Here is a 17,188-nt window from a genome sequence, read left to right on the forward strand (position 1 = left end):
TTCCTCCAAGGTGAGATAATAGCATCGTGGAAAGACATTCAAGTACAAAAACACTAGCTGCCACGTCTGGCTGAGGTTGTACACACGATGAATCACAAGTAGAGTGCTCAAATCAGAGGATACGTAGCAACACATTTAGTACAACGTGCCTTTAGGAAAATTATCTCCCCTCTGTTCCCTGGTGTCTCCCTAAAATTTAAACCTAACAATTAATTTCATCCTACGGTCTATCCATCAACTTTGGCCATGAAAGTGTGGACCGGAAGTGTGCAGGAGGTAAGGAGAAGAGAAGGAGGCTTTCGGAAGAGCAGAGAGCCTGGGGAGAAAGCATGCATCATGCAACGTGAGTCATGCATCCAACAGTCCTCCAGTGGTGCACTTGTGTGGCGGAAAAGCTGGTTGGCATGATATTCATCTTCGTTAAGGACGGCGAATTGTACTCATCCACTTGTAAGCTCATAGACCGCTATCGTGTCTTTCAAAATAACCTTTCCCTGACAATCATATTAAATGAAAGATTTTAGAAACCACTGGGCTTTTTGTCTCCATGCCCATTCACTGACTGAAGGAAAGGCCCTTAGAAAAAGGAGAGAGGGTTAATGTTCTGCACCGTTCGGGGCTGGGCCACTGAGAGGGGACTGTCAGCTCAGGAAAGCAAGAGCCAGGCCACATCTTGGTGGTGGCAGAAGGAGGCTGGACAGGAGTCACTGGGAGACACAGAGCCCTGGGATCTGACAAGAGGTAACAACTGAGAAGTGACCTCCTAGGCCAGAAGCAGTAAGGACGAGTGGTCCTGGTCCTATAGCTTCCGTCATAAGATTTCTACTTGATGATTTGGCAAGTTCATACAATTCTTATCATATGGCATTTTAAAACATACATCCGTATCATATGGCATTTAAGTCACACAATCCCCAACTAAAGGAAGCCCGAAATAAATTCTGTTTATCATTCTCATTTCCATCATTTAAGAGCCATCTCTCATCTAAGCTCAAAGGCTCTGCCTGGAGACCACCCTGCTGTGCATCTGACTTGCTCCCCACCATACCTTCAGTGGTTCCGGTGAGGGTCCTGAGAGGCGCCAGTAAGCCGGGCAACACGCCTTGCAAAGGGGCAGCTCGGAACTCGGCGGGGATGAACACCAGGGAGGAATCGAAAGCAATCTCTTCCAGCTCAGCCTGGTCGGCAACCTTGTTCCCAATGGCAAAGGACATGATGCTGCTTCTCTTCAGCTCCTGGGCAGGCTGGCTGATTTCATCTAGGGACTTACTGCCTGTAACCAGCACCAGAAGCTTTGGGACCCCCTCGGCGGCCCGGTAGCCAGCCGAGCTAGTGAACAGGTTATTCCGAACAAAGTCCAGAGCAGAGCCCGTGTACAGGGCCGAGCCTTCCATGGGCTTCATTCTCCGCACGGCGGCAATGACTTCCCTTTTACTGGGGTAGCTATTGAAATAAAACTCTGGCCTCACAGTGTCTGCGTACTGAGCCACTGCCACTTGGATAAGATCCTGTCCGATTTCCAGCCTCTGGATGACTTTGGCAATGAAGTCTCGGATTGCATTGAAGTTGGCCAGTCCCAGTGCGGATGAGCCATCCACCAGGAAAACTATGTCTCTCTTGTTGACTTCAATGACTGTAGGTAGCAACGTTATAAGGTGAGTACAATGGCCTTACCTGTCACATTCAACTACGACCATCTCTACGGCTAACGCTACTCAAGGGGCACTCCCATCTGCTCTGGCCAGTGTGAGGTCAGCGGGAGTCCCCGAAGAACCAGTCGTAACACACATCAGTGACAGCTGCATCCTCCCTAGGGGGTGGCAGGTAGGGCTCCCGACCCACCCTCCCCCACCCCCTTAGTACCTTTGACAAAATAGTTGCACAAAAACAAAATGAGCTTTAGCAACCACCTGTGCAGCATGTTGTCAGTAAAAAAGCCAGGAAGCCCTTTTCTGCCAAAAGTCTGTAGGTTAGGTTTTAGGGTCCAGAATGAAGCTAGATCTTAAATACTTAAAGGAGCGATCAGTGTCTACACAGAGGGCACTTCATCTCACAACTGTGACTTCATAAACACCCACTGCCAAGTACAAAAGTATAGAGCAGGCACACCCCCGTTGCCTTCCGTTCTCTTCTCCGTGCCTGGGTTTTTCAGGCAATGAAAAAAAAACCAAAAACAATTCCTTGACATCATAAAACTTATAAAAAGGAAATCGATGTCAAAACCAGCAAGAGGCACAGAAGGATTTTCATTTAAGAGACCTGCACCATGAAGGTGCAACTTACGTATCAGGACTGTGATAAACTACAAAGCAAAGACAGCTGGGCAAGGTCACTAGCTTGTGACTCTAAGCTTGTGTCCACCTGCCGTACGCCCACCTGAGCTGTGGGCACAAAGTACCGTGTCAGGCATGACACCCAATCCAAAAACCTGCTAGGACTTCCAACACTCACAAGGATATAGAGGGAGGAGTGCTTACAGTTTATTAAGTATCTGGACGTGAGGAGGCCTCCAATACTCCACACTGTCAGATGGATTATATACCTTGACGTTTGACTATACGGACATCACTCGTCCAAACTCTCCTCTTTAAGAGAAAACACGTAGGGGCGCCTCAGTGGCTCAGTTGGTTCAGCATCCAACTTCAGCTCAGGTCATGATCTCAAAGCTCATGAGTTCAAGCCCCGCGTCGGGCTCTGTGCTGACAGCTCAGAGGCTGGAGCCTGCTTCAGATTCTGTGTCTCCTTCTCTCTCTGCCCCTCCCCCACTCGCGCTCAGTCTCTCTCTCTCTCTCTCTCTCTCTCTCTCTCTCCTCTCTCTCTCAAAAATAAATAAAACATCAAAAGAATTTATACGAAAAGAGAAAACACGTAAATGCACACATAGATGCAAAGCACACAAGGACAGGCACATGGAGACCACTGCTTTGGCATCAGCTTGTGGTACAGAGAATGAATTCCAAGTCCTTAAGCTCTCCGTAGAGACGTGCATACACGCGGGATTCTCCCTCTATGTACGTGTGAAAGACACGGAATGCCACACGGCCCTGCCCTCTCCTTCCCTCAACATGTACGTAAAAGACATACGTATATGCACACATATGCATGTATGCACGGTTAACCACACGTGTGGCATTTCATGCACACATGGATAGTGAACCTGCCTGGAGGCGCACACACACACACACACACACACACACACACACACAGCCCTCCTACACCATTGATGTAGAAGTGCGACTGAGATTCCGGCATCCCATGCCTGTATAGACATATATGTATGCAATATACACGGGAGATGAATAAAAAGACAGGTCAGCTGTCACCCCGACCAGCAGGCTGACTCACTCAGCTGTTGAGTGGCAGCCCCCCCCCACCTCCAGTAAGTGACATCCCCCTTCCTGGCATGTGATGCCAACCCAAACAGAGCTGTCTTCTGCTCGGACTGGGTTTGAAACACCCTTGTTGGGAGGTGAAACTGAAGGTCCTGCCAGTCAGTGGGCTGCTGGCCTCACCTGCACCACTACCCCCTGCAGGGTGCGTCCTCTGCCCTCACCCGCTTCTCCCGCCCCTCCTCTCCACGCGCCCCCGGCACTGCAGTGACACTGATCTGCCAGGGCCACAGCGACCTGCACATGTGGACACATGCAGTGGGGCTCTTGGTCTCATTCTCCTCAGCTTCTTAGCAGCTCGGGGCCCTGGCAACCTCTCCAGCCCTTGAGACACGCCGTCGGCACTAGGCTTCACGCTCACCCCCTAAACTGGTTGCTTCTCCAGCCTCCATGTATCAAACGAGCTCCAGCCCCATGGCCTGCTGAAAGTTCTGGAAAGCAGCCAGTCTCCTCGGTGCCCCAGAGCCACGGCACCTGGAACACCGTCCCTTTGTCCTTCACCTGCTGCCCCCTTTCTATCTTGCGGCTTCTCCAACTGGCCTTCCCCGGCCACCCTGTCCAAAGCTCTCTCCCCCTGTTCTTCTGTGTACAGCCCCACACAACTTCTGACCCTCGGAATATTTGCGTCTGGACACTGGCCCCCATTTCCACCAGCTCCCCATTATCCCGCAACAGGCCGGCGGCCACGTCTCTCTCGTCCACCAGCAAGCACTGTGTATCCAGCTCAGACCAGATCGCCAGGAACATTTGTTAACTATTACAAATCGGTCACAAGGATTAAAGATGCTGTCTGCACGTGAGGAGGTAATATTCGAGTTAGCTAGGGAAAACTGAAATGTGAGCAACGTGTTGCCACAAATAAAAAGGAGAAAGAATTTGAAACTTCTCCTGGAACAGAAATCTCTTCATCCAAGGGAACTCCTCTCTCATACATTCAAGAAATCAGAGCCCAGGGTGGTTGCGCAGCCTGCCCAGGATCACACAGCTGGTTAACGTAAGAGCGGGGACCGAAGGCCAGGTCTCCCGGCTACAGCCCTGCTGCTCCCTCATCGTTTTCAAAAGCTATGGAAACCATCCGTGTGTGTCCACACGCACACGAGCCTGGAGCAACCTTGGTAAGTTGTAGTCCGATGAGAGGGAGGTCTAGAAATATCAAGCGAATTTTCAGGATGTAATTCTGCATCAATTCTGATTTTCCCTACCCGGTGATAATGCAGAAGGCCATTGGTAACCTCTGGCAGACGGGGGAGATCACCAACTAATGTAAGTTGGCACAACCGGATCCGCCTTGAGGCTCAGCTGCCTCAGCGCCAGGCAAAACCGTATTCTTATTTCCATTTCGAAAACCACATTCTCCTCCCACACTTGTTAAATGCGTATTCGTTACGTGATGCGATTCGTTTGATGTTTATAAACGAGTCCCGTTGGGCTATTTTGCCAAAGGCCCTCAGTTTGACTAGATGTACGTCATGACCTCGCGACTCAACGCAACTACTCCGAAACTTGAGAAGCACAGGAAAATGGTTTCTCGTAAATATCCCACCAAGTGAGCGTCGTGTGGTTTCTTACCTTCAGAAGCGCAGCTCTCAATACCCAGCACAGAAAGGGCCCCACGGGGCAGCCCTCACCTACCTGCAAGGGCGCTTGTAACACGCGGGCTTAGAGGCCGTGCCATCGTCCTGGACTAATTTTCTCAGAATTGTAATGAGCCCCTGAGATCCATTTTTCAGATGACTGGATCGCAAGTGAATAATACAATTGATGTTGAATAGTCTCCAAGTACCGGCTTTCTTGAATTCACCTCAAAAGCACACTTCCTCGACAACGCACGTGTTAACGAGAGCTTTCCACTCACTCATGGATCTTTTGTTTTGCACCCCCGAGAGCTAGCCTATCTCAGAAGGACCCCGCCGTGGGTACTTACAGGTTCTCCTGAGGCGAAGCGTTCTGGAGGTGCCTGCCTTGCTTCTACAAAAACCAACACACAAAACACCCCACTCCCACACAGATGGCGAGGAGAGCATACGTACCTTCTGTGACAATGGTTGGCGGTTGTAAGACAATGCGCCTTTGGGCCACGCCAACAATGTACAGCAGTAATTGCTCCTGGAGGTCCCCAAAGCTACGGAATTCCGGGACAGTAAACACCAAGTTGTCACTGGTAGCTATGTGCTGAAGCTCTGCCCTGGAGGCGGCCTGGGTTCCGAGGCCAAATGAGAACACGCTAGCCTGTTTCAGTGCTATGACCCCGTCGCGGATCTCGTCACTAGAAGGCCCGGCGCTTATGAGGACCAGCACCTGGGGAACCCCTTCCTCCACTCGGCTGCCCCCTGCCCGGGTGAAGTGGTTCTCCACCACGAAATCCAGGGCCAGGCCGATATTGGCCAGCTCCCCACCAGTGAACGCAAGGGCTTTCACTGCATCCAGAACCTGCACCTTGGTGGAGTAGGTGTCCAAGGAGAACATGGTTCTGGGCTCATCGCTATACTGGACCACCCCCACTCGGATCTGCTGAGTTCCAACCGAGAGTCTCTCAAGGAGATTTACAAGGAAGTCGCGAATGACTGCAAAATGGACACTTCCGGTGTTGTTTGATCCATCAATAAGGAAAATAATGTCAGCAGAGTCTTGTGCTTTAAAAGAAAGAAATGCAAAAAATGTGAAAGCGTTAGAACAAGTGACCACATGCATTGTTCAGTGTTCTGACATGTTTCTTTGGAAACCAATAAGAAACACGAAATACAGACAAACAAAACACATGTTGATTAAGGAATGTGAAATTCTCTTTTAGTTCTGCATTCTGAATGGATAAGAGGCAACTCCTCGCGAACAGTGGCGTAAAATAGGAACATTTATATCAAATGTTCATTTGTACCATCTTTGTAGTTACAATTCAAAACATCATATTCACTTTTCCGGGGGAAGAATCGTGAGTACGTGTTCTAGAAATTTCTACTAAATTTGGAGGGAAATGTTGTTACGTGGAATTGTGCATTACCATACCTCCAGGAGGTCCAAACATGATTTCTAATTTTTGGATGTTTCTCTCATAATCCTCAAGGGCTTATAGGAATTTTCTTTGCCACAGCTACGAAACAGAAGCTCATAGTCAGGGTTTGGTGACTTATCATCCCAGCATGTTGAACACCTGATTCCTGGAATGACTACTGTTTCTTCTCTTTAAAAACCAAGATGGCGGCCTGCACGCAACTTTGTGAATTTGAAAGGAAGAACTCAAGCTACACTTCAAGTTTTAATCTTAAAAATATCTGATAGATGTCTGGTTTGATCCTCTCTTCTCATACGATATTGAGTTGCATGGAACTCACATGCGGGTCTGGGATTAGGCTAGATGTTTTGTTCACGTACTTTTCTTATTGCCTCTGTATTCAATCACATAATGCAGAACAATGTTAAGCAGAGTGATATGAAACCAGTCATGACATAATTATCCAACCTTATTTTTATGACGTCCTAAACTGACTGCCTAGCGAGACCATGAGCCTCTAATAAACCCTGGATCAGAATTAGTTCTGGGGTTATACAGATGGACAAAAAAACGGGGACCTTGGCCTCTTTCCTCCTTACAATGGCAAACTAGAAACTTCCACTCCACTATGGAAAATGGGGACTTCACAGAAGCATTGGGTAAGGAGTAGCAATTAATAATCTATAAACCTGAGTGGAATATTTCAAAGGCTCCACTAGAAAATTTAAATTGGACTGATTTAAAACTAGAGGAAAAGAAAAATTATTCTGGTGAATGTTTTTTAATAACTTAAGTGTGTGTTAGGAACAGGAAAAGACTGTATGTGAGCATATGTGATATTTATATTCTGAGATTTTAGGAAGCTATATTTGGGATATAATCACAACATCGTAGGCAAGACCATGAGTTCTGATCTTTCTCATGACAGTGAACATTTTATGTTTAAAACTAATTTTTCCTTGTGCCGGAAAAAGTTGCTCCCATTTTCACTGTGGAAACAGGATACAAATCTTATCTCATAAAATTAAAGAATTCTGCTACAGTGAAACTATGTTCTTACTCAAGTCCCCTCATACGAAAGCTGAGCCAGAGGTTGCCTGAATCAGAAGAACTCTTCCTCCCCTCACACACAATCCCTGACAACGTTCTTGCAGGTGAATCCCTTGCACAGGGAAAGATAATAACTTGGAAACATGAGGGTTAATGAGAAGGATAATTTCTTGCTACAGTAATTAAGATCTTGTGTTTTTAGTAAGTGTCACACAAAAGTATGAAATAAGAGTGGGCCTTTGCTAGGAATCCCAACGCATTTGCTTTTTCTTTAGCCAAAACATAAGATTCCTGAAGGATCTTTGGGAGGGCGCAGTGCCATAGAAATGGCCCGCATCATCATATGAGCCGTAGGCTCTGTCCATCACACCACTGTATCCCTCAACCTCTCCCAGGCGTGAACCGATGACCCTGAGAGACCGTAAAAGACGTGCATACCAATAAAAGGATTAGCTAGGAGCCTAGGGTCCTCAGGAAGAGAGAAACGATAACCCAATGCACAGGATGACACATTCCTTATTCGTTTATTAATTTTTAATTAATTTATTACATTATCTTTTTTGGTTGCAATTTATAATAGTGTACAAATTAAGAGAAACCCTGTGGCAAAACCCTTGACCCTTTCTCCTCCTAAAGGCTGAACTGCAGCAGGTCATAGAAAAATGTTGGATAATTTGTCATCACTGAAAAAACAACATTGTCCTCTTACGCACACAATGATGGGACACACATTGGCATGCTGTGTTATCCAGGTGAGCTGAAGCCTCAAACAGACACAAGAGCTGTGGGTTCTTGTGTACAGCAAGGCGTACCGATGACCAGTTTTAAGTCTAAGGATAATCAGCTCTAACTAAAATTTACAACGTGAAGTTGCCTGGTTTTCCGCTTTCGTGGCCCACGTATCACACACACCCTTCTGTGGCATTTTCCATAGAAAACTTTCACCGTGTCCATGGAAAAGTCAGGCTCCTTCAACACTGTTGGAAACATTCTTTTCTGGAGCACACTGATGTGGGCACAATGCCTTCCTCAGCTCGTGGGATGCTTCCTTTTTTTTTTTTTTTTTTTAAGAAAAATTAAAGAGATCATATGTGTGTTTCCTCTGCAAACACAAAACTGTAGATTGATTTCGTGAGTGCTTTAAATGTTCATCTTTTGCAAAGAAGAGAAGGCTCACACTGAAATCCTCACCGAATACAGACCACTTTGGGCTTTCACTTCAGAACACATTTTAGTGATATGCACTTTAGTGATATGCATTTTAGTGATATTCATTTATAAAAGGATGACAAGGAGATTTTAAAGAACACCACCTTCAGAGACTGATTATGTGAGTAGAGTTCATTTAGAACAGGGGGGACCATTAACGTTTTATACACACCATAGATTTCGGTCAAGAACACTCTATGGGGAAGAGTTACCCAGCGGACAGGTAATGGGAAGAAATGGCCCTAACTCACTAGCAATCTCTAGAATGCCCTCTGGAAGCAGAGGATTATTATTATTTTACGTTTATGCTGTGGAACATGCAATGGTACGTGATACCGGAGGAATTGCAGAGTGAAGTTAATCAGAAAAGACAACATAAACGGATTAATTTTCCACCGCGGAGCTGCTAGTGGCTTGGACACTAGAAGACAGAGATGCTTTCTTGGCATAAAAACAAAGGTTTTTTTTCATCTGTGTGGAAACGTACCATGTTGAAAGGCTCAGTTAGCATTCACGTAAGAATACGATTGTTCATTTAAACATAAAAGCAAACTCGTCCGCTCTTTTCCCTCACTTGGCCAAAACAGCAATAAAGAAAAGGTGTCCTGTGTCTCCACTGACCCCTTCACCCTTCTGACATGGATCACTTATCATCCCTATATTCAGAAATGTGATGATCGGTGAAAAGTCAGTATAGGCAGCCTCACAGCATCCCCTTGTTCCCCGGAGATTTTGGTTTGGGATGCTCTGGGGGTGGGGGGGGGGGGGGGGTCCCACCTTCTTCTCCTATAATCTGGCAGGATCAACACATGTATCATGAAACACGGGTGAGGCATGTCACTTGTAGCACAGAATGCTTTTTGGGGTTAAACGGGAAGAATCCAAACTGTCACCCGCTCCTCTGTCAGAAGCAGAGCCGTTGGCAGGACATTAGCATCCCCACCGCTGTCAGAGTTGAAATCATGGGCAACCACTGGGCGGACCATTTTATGAACAGCCTCCCGAAACGCCTTGTGGGTGGTTAGTTCTGAAACCCTTCTCCCATCTAAGCTCTGCCTGCCCAGGACGACTGGTTCCTTCTCCTGACCCCTAGTCATATTGTTCCTTAACCCCTGCTTTCTGAATCTGTTACAAAAACCTGACGTCCATACCGTTTACCTACAATTCCCCCGTTATCCTGATTGCAGTCCAGAAAGCCCTCCCTTTCTCCAGACTCCACGTGTCCCTTCTGTCTTTCCACAAGCCCCTCCTGTGTGGCCCTTTAGATTGACCTATTTAGGGGCACCTGGGGGGCTCAGTCGGTTAAGCGTCCCACTTCGGCACAGGTCATGATCACGTGGTCCGTGGGTTCAAACCCCACGTCGGGCTCTGTGCTGACAGCTCGGAGCCTGGAGCCCACTTCGGGTTCCGTGTCTCCCTCTCTCTCCGCCCCTCCCCAGCTCGTGCTCTCTGTCTCTCAAAAATGAATAGACATTGGGGCGCCTGGGTGGCGCAGTCGGTTAAGCATCCGACTTCAGCCAGGTCACGATCTCGCGGTCTGTGAGTTCGAGCCCCGCGTCGGGCTCTGGGCTGATGGCTCAGAGCCTGGAGCCTGTTTCCAATTCTGTGTCTCCCTCTCTCTCTGCCCCTCCCCCGTTCATGCTCTGTCTCTCTCTGTCCCAAAAATAAAAAAAAAAAAAAAAAAAAAAAAAAAAAAAAATGAATAGACATTAAAAAGTTAGATTGGTCAATTTATGTCTCAAAATCCCCAGTCTTGCTTCTCCCTGCCCCATCCAACATGTCACCCTGCCTCCCGCCTCCTGTTTTTGAGCCCTCTGGGGGGCAACCACTTTTGAAAGCATAGGAGAAAAGGGGGCTGTGAATCCCGCTCCTGTGATCACCTCCTGGGGCCGGTGCGGAGGCTGCCTGTCCCCTCCACCCCCTTGCATTCAGACAATCACCCGCCTCCCCAGCTAAGCGCGCTGAAGGGACCTCCAGCCTTCCTTGGGTTTCCCTTATATCCCACTCAGCCTGCAGCCACACGGCACGCCTGTGCTCCTCTCCAGAGACTTTAACGTCTATGCGGCTAACCTTCCTGAGCACCGGCCTCCCAGGTCCCCAGCGGCCCCCTGTCCACCTTGCCCTACGCACGTGAGGGCCACCCCGTGAGCATCTCGCAAAACTACTGCACCCCCATGATGTGCCCTTGGCCTCCCTCCATACGCTGTGGTGGCAGCGTCCCCCAGGTCCCATGACCAGCGGTCTCTAGGACTCCTCCCCCTCCCGGCCCCCGTGAGCTCGTCCCCCTCCTCCCCACCGGGCAGGACCCCCTCGTGGGCTGCTGCAGGAAGGAACTCACTTGCCACCATTCTGGATTTCCTTCCCAAGAAGATCCTCCTGCCCCTCCATCACTCTCTCTTTGCAAGCCCTGCCGTGCGTTCACAACACGGTGCTCTCTCTCCAGGACACGGGTTCTCTGTCCCAATAACAGATGGGAGGGCTCTTTGTGAGCTGCCCGCCTGGCCACGCTTCCTTGGCTTCCTTGGCTAAGGATCACAGAAGTCCCTCCCGTGGGGTCATAATATGAGAATGGGGTTTTTTAGAGTTAAAATCTAACTGTTTCCGGGTGCCTGGGGGGCTCAGTCAATTAAGCGTCTGACTCTTGGTTTCGACTCAGGTCATGATCTCACAGTCGTGAGTTCAAGCCCCACATCGGACTCCGTGCGGACAGTGCAGGAAAACTCTACCTTAGAAGGAGGCGACACAGCATGGGCAAACCTTTGTTTTTACACCTGTGAACAGCCATCTCTTCCCGGTCCCGCCCCCCCCACCCCCCCATCTTTTAGCCACAGTGTTGCTTTAATGCCAGCAGTTGCCAAGCTTATCTCCAAAGAACAGCGAGGCAGGCAGCAGCTTGGCAATGGTGCCATTACCTGTGATGTCTTTAAGGGTCTCTGTGCCTCCAGCCCCTTCTGGAGCCACGGATGACTGCACACAGGACACTAAGCTTCCTACTATGTCGTGAAGTGAGGTAAAATTCTCTAGGTTGAACACATGCATATTGAGCGGTTCGCTCGCTATTTCTCTTAACGCTCCTTCATCTGAATCCTCAACTCCAATTGCAAACACGTTAACATCAGCAGACTTAAGTTCCGCTGAAGGCAGAGCAAGGCCGTCGTCCGAGTGTCCACCGGTCAACACTACAATAACCTGAGGGACTCCGTCACTGGCCCGGCTTCCAGCAGCCTCAGTGAGGTGATTCTGCATTACGTATTCTAATCCTTTTCCAGTCTGATTGCTTCCCCCAATATAAGACATGTTGGAAATGTGGGAGAGGACTTCTTGATTAGTACGGTACGTATTTAACAGGAACTCGGTATGTGGGTTGCCGTTGAACTGGACCAGAGCAAAATGGAAATCATTTTCTCCCACAGCTAAAGATTTTATAACATCATATAGAAACTCTCGAACAAGTTGGAAATGTTCCTTTCCAATGCTCCAAGAGGAATCCACTAGAAATATTATATCGGCAGCGGCACCATTTTTGACATCTTTAAAAAAAGACATTGGTTTAGATTTTTCTCCTGTTCGGCAATTACTTCCTTTCGGCGCAAAGCCTTCCTAACCTAACTCGGCTTACGCTGTGCTGTTAACTGAGTGGCCCGCACCTCGCTTGCACTACGGGCAGGCGGGAGGACTTTACCTGAGGGGCAGGGACCTGGGCACAGGGACAGCTGTTGGTCAGCAACCCTTGGCCCAACTTCCATATGCAATGAACCCCATCCATGAACCAGTAGCAGGCTCCAGAATGGGGGAGAAAACATTCCCTGGCGTGTCTTTTAACTCAAGCGTGATTCTCTGTGACAGTTTGAGCCCCGACACCCACCTGATGAGACCAGGCTACTCCATCAGAGATAACCAACCGCCATTTTAAAAATTCCTTCTTCATTTTTGGCTCTGAAACGGGGCCTCGAGAAGAAGGAACAGTGAAAATGACCGCTTTACGTTAACTAGCGTCCGATGCTTGGCGTACTTTGCCAGAAAAATACACATGGCAAGTATGTCTTCCTTACGTGAAGACTTCGATAACTGGAGAGAAAGGAAAGGTCTCATTGTTCCCAGACTTTTTGGCATGAAGAAAGGCACCCTAACTAGTCACTATATATTTTTCAGGGCCAGAAGAGTCTTTGCAGATGTGGGATATTATTTATCTTTCTCAAAGACAGTGGGAGCAGGAAGCTCAGGGCACCAGGCTGGGGGTGCCCGAGGAGGGCCCTTCTGCAGCTGTGGGCCAGGCTGGCTGTACACAGCCAGCTCCCAGACTCTACTTACCTCAGGCTTCCCTGATGCCCCAAGCAATGTTCCCCTTTCCTTGAGGTGGCATTCGCCTCCCACCATCTAAGGACCACCGCGTCCAGTGGGAGAATCCCTACCCAAGACCCAACTCTCCAGGCAAAGGAGAGAGAGACTCAAGGCCATCCCTCCAAACTCATAGTGCGTGAAGCATTTCTAAGTTTTCTAAAACTCTGCAAGCAAATTCTTAAGAGGGTTCATTTGGATCTTTTTTTTTTTTCATCATTTGGGGAAATGTTTTTTTTCCAGACTTGATTCTAGACGAAAAATGTCTTTTTGTATCCAGAATTATACAAAGAGGGTGATCTGGGTGTTTTGTTTTCAAGGAAAATAATGCTTACTCTCAATAATTGTCTCATCCTGGTTTTAGGTGCCGTGAGATCAAACCAGGGCCAGGAGTGCGGAAAAGCCCTTCATTTTGGTGAAATGTCTGTGACACAAATGTTCTGCTCATACCCAGTGTGAAAACAAACCACTTGCGAACCAACTCCAAGATATCAACCCAAGGGTTAGTAAAAGTAGGCCATCTCTTACTGGATACAGAGCATCTGGAGAAGTCTGTGCATTGAACGAACATCCTGAGACAAAGGGCTCCACCATCCCCTACGTCACATCTAAGTTCTGGCTCAAGCTCACGAGGTCTAAGATCAAAACATCAGAGAGCACCTTCCTCTGAATAAAAGTAAGAAGCGTTTCTGGATCTTACCTGCTTGCTGCTGTTGGGCACGGGTAAGAGAAAAGCCTGAGAGAAAGAGGCAAAAGGTGGCCACCAAGGGCAAATGTCGATGTTTCCTCATTTTGAACGTGTCTAAGCACCAAGTGGGAACCTAAACAAGAAAAGAGGGTGGAGGCAAAATGATCAGTTCTGGTGCTCAGATGACAAACCACTGCACCAAGGATTAGGCCTTCTACGAAAAGGAGTGCTGACTACACAGTCAGTGAAAATCTTTGAATCCCGTGATGCTACTCCTTTGGTCGTACCTAAAACAAAACCAAACAAAATGGGTAATTAAACCTTCATTCCTCTCAGACTGAGGCAGGCCACAACAGCATGTCACCCAGAAAATGGCAGAGAAAGAGAGAGGGAGAGAGAGAGAGTCAAGGGTAAAGGTATTTGTGGCCGCAGAAAGTGGTGGGTCTGCGACACCCAGCTTAACTATAGATCGTGTCTGAAAGATTCCCCCAGGAAGTCTTCAGTTCATGGAGAGAATGGGCTTTGCCCAAATCAGAGCGTGTGCCAACACGGCCATGGCCTCTGGGACCACTGCAAATCTTGCCCTCGTTCCTGTTGCTTTTTTTTTTTTTAATTTTTTCTTAACGTTTTTATTTATTTTTGAGACAGAGACAGAGCATGTGCTGAGCTGTCAGCACAGAGCCCGACGCAGGGCTCGAACTCACGGACTGTGAGATCATGACCGGAGCTGAAGTCGACGCTTAACCAACTGAGCCACCCAGGCGCCCCGCCCTTGTTCCCGTTTAGCATTTTTTCCCAGCAAAATCCTGCTGTGTGCCAACCACCAATCTCAGAATGAAAGAAGCCCAGTACCATTGAATTAACAAGCCTGTGAAGCCAGACCTGAGGGCCGGCCGCCTGGTGGCGTGGTCTCCCGTCCCCACGCACCAGCTGGTGGCCGCAAGCGTGACTTCCAACCAACCACGCTCGTGTTCAGATGGGCAGATCTTTGCCCCGCAAACAAAACCCTCTCCTCACCCCAAGCCAGAAGGCACCCTCCTCTGTCAAAATTCCAATGGCCTTTTTTGTAGAAATCCAGGGGGAAACATCCTAAAATCATTTGGAAGTTCAAAAGAGCCAGAGAGCCACAGTGATCTTGAGAAATTAAGGAAGAAAAATATAGCTGGAGGTTTCACGTTTCCTGATTTCAAAACATATTACAAAGCTACGGTAATCACAACAGAATGGTAATAGAATAAATACAGGCATGTAGGCCGATAGAATAAAACAGAGATGCCAGAAGTAACCCTCACCTCACTTATATGGCCAAATGATCCTTCATAAGGGTGTTCAGGCAACACAGTAAGAAAGAATAGTCTCTTCAACAAATGGTGCTGCGGAAAGTGCATCTCCACATGCAAAAGAACAAAATTAGACGCTTCCCTTATAATACTCACAAAAATGAACTCAAAATGGGGTCAGAGATCGAAATGGAAGACCTGAAACTATAAAACTCCTAGAAGAAAATAGAAAAGTCCGCATGATGGTGGATTTGGCAATGATTTCTTGGATATGACACCAACAGCACAGGCTACAAAAGCAAGAACAGACAAATGGGATTGTAGCAAATGTATAAAACTTCTGTGCGGCAGAGGAAACTACCAACAGAGTGAAAGGGGCAATCTGCAGAATGGGAGAAAATATTCACAAACCATATATCTGATGAGGGTTCAAACCCAGAGTATATAAAGAACTCCCACAACTCAACAACAACAAAATAATCTGACTTAAAAATGGGAAGAGGGCCAGGGGCGCCTCGGGGGCTCTGCAGGTTGAGCGTCTTGACTCTTGATTTCGGCTAAGGCCACAATCCCAGGGTCGTGGGATCCAGCCCCGTGTCAGGCTCTGCACTGAGCATGGAACCTGCTTAAGAATCCGTCTCTCCCTCTGCCCCTCCCCCACTCATGTGCGCACGTGTGTGTGCGCGCTCTCTCTCTTTCAAAAAAATAAATAAAAATAAATAAATAAAATAAAAATGGGAAAAGGGCTTGAACAGACATTTCTCCAAAGAAGATACACAAATGGCCGTTAAGCATATGAAAAGATACTCAACATCATTAATCACCAGAGAAATGCAAATAAATCAAAACCACGATGAGCTATCACCTCACACCCATTAGAATGATGGCTGTGAAAAAAAAATAGTAAACGATAATTATCGATGAGGAGGCAGAAAAACTGGAACCTTTGTGCCCTGTTGGTGGGAATGTAAAACAATGCAGCCACTAGAGAAAACTACATGGAGGTTCCTCAAAAAATCAAAAATAGAATTCCTGTATAAACTAGCAATCTCACTTCTGGGCATATAGCCAAAATAAATGAAACAGGATTGCAAAGAAATACATCAACACCCCAATTCACTGCAGCACGAGTCACAATAGCCAAGCGGTGGAAACAACATGAATGCCCATCGATGGGTGAATGGATACGGATAAAGACGATGTACGCATACAATGAAATCTCATGCATCCTTTAAAAAGAAGGGAATCCTATCATATCCCTACAACGTGGATGAACCCTGAGGACGCTAGGATAAATGAAATGAGCCAGTTCCAAAAAGACACATACCGCGAGACTCCACTTCCGGGACACAGCCAACTATTAGAAACAGGTAACAGGGGCTCCTGGGTGGCTCAGTCGGTTAAACATCTGACTCTTGTTTCGGCCCAGGGCATGATCTCACAGTTCGTGGGATTGAGCCCCACATCCGGCTCTGTGCTAAGCATGGAGCCTGCTTGGCATTCTCTCTCTCCCTCTACCCCTCTCCCCAGCTTACACTCTGTCTCTCTCTAAACTTAAAAAAAAAAAAAAAAACTGATGTAACACTGAGACCTGGTGCGAAAATTATCTCTGCCCTAAGTCCCAGCTGAGCTATGAAATGAGCTCCACCTAAGGCCTAAGCTTTGGCACCTGCTTGACCTTTCTAGCGTGACCTTCCTCTTGCCCCTAGGCACTCCATGGGCCCAGAGATTCTCTTCACAGCTGTCCGCTGTGCAAGGCAGGAGCTCCGCCTTCCCCACATTGCTAATGAAGCCAACGTTAAGACGGTCTGATATTGTCAATGCTGTCGTACAGAACAACACAACTCACGATAGCAGAGGGAAGACTGACTGATTAGTGATGTGGCCTTGGCAGAAGACCAATGTTCGGCTGAACTGCTCAGCGAGACGGCATCGAGGGCCACGGGGAACAAAGAGACAGCCCCTTATGCAGTCTGCCACCTAAGCACATGGGTGCAGGGGGCACAAAGAAAACCAGAGCTCAGGCCCAAGGTCGTGCCTGCCAGGGGTCAGGCCCAGAGGGAGAAGCTGGAGTCCAAATCTTGTGGCCCAGCTGGGAGGAACAGCAAGACACAGAGCGTGGGCCCTAGGCCAGCCTGCCAAAAGTTGGAGGACTCGAGAAAGATAAAACCATAAACAAGAGAGGAGATTCCAAGATCCACTGTGCCTTTGCACTTCCAAGGAAAGTCAACAAAACGTATCACCT

The 17,188-nt window shown here is 47.9% G+C and overlaps 1 protein-coding gene across 6 annotated transcripts in view; it reads right to left on the minus strand.

The window, feature by feature from the left end:
* COL6A3 (collagen type VI alpha 3 chain) overlaps nucleotides 1-17,188 on the minus strand; it is an 80,880-nt gene that overhangs the window by 52,898 nt on the left and 10,794 nt on the right. For 2 of the 6 annotated variants that reach the window (XM_047846386.1, XM_047846387.1), the window contains exons 2-5: nucleotides 13,676-13,796; nucleotides 11,550-12,167; nucleotides 5,420-6,022; nucleotides 1,049-1,633 (exon numbers count right to left, since the gene is read on the minus strand). In XM_047846386.1, the coding sequence (XP_047702342.1) occupies nucleotides 1,049-1,633; nucleotides 5,420-6,022; nucleotides 11,550-12,167; nucleotides 13,676-13,766 (1,897 nt within the window). In that variant the 5' untranslated portion in view covers nucleotides 13,767-13,796. The remainder of the gene's footprint in view (nucleotides 1-1,048; nucleotides 1,634-5,419; nucleotides 6,023-11,549; nucleotides 12,168-13,675; nucleotides 13,797-17,188) is intronic. The other 4 variants (XM_047846389.1, XM_047846390.1, XM_047846388.1 and 1 more) reach the window with 3 other exon arrangements.

Source organism: Prionailurus viverrinus, unplaced genomic scaffold (assembly GCF_022837055.1).
Source record: "Prionailurus viverrinus isolate Anna unplaced genomic scaffold, UM_Priviv_1.0 scaffold_39, whole genome shotgun sequence".
NCBI lineage: Eukaryota > Metazoa > Chordata > Mammalia > Carnivora > Felidae > Prionailurus > Prionailurus viverrinus.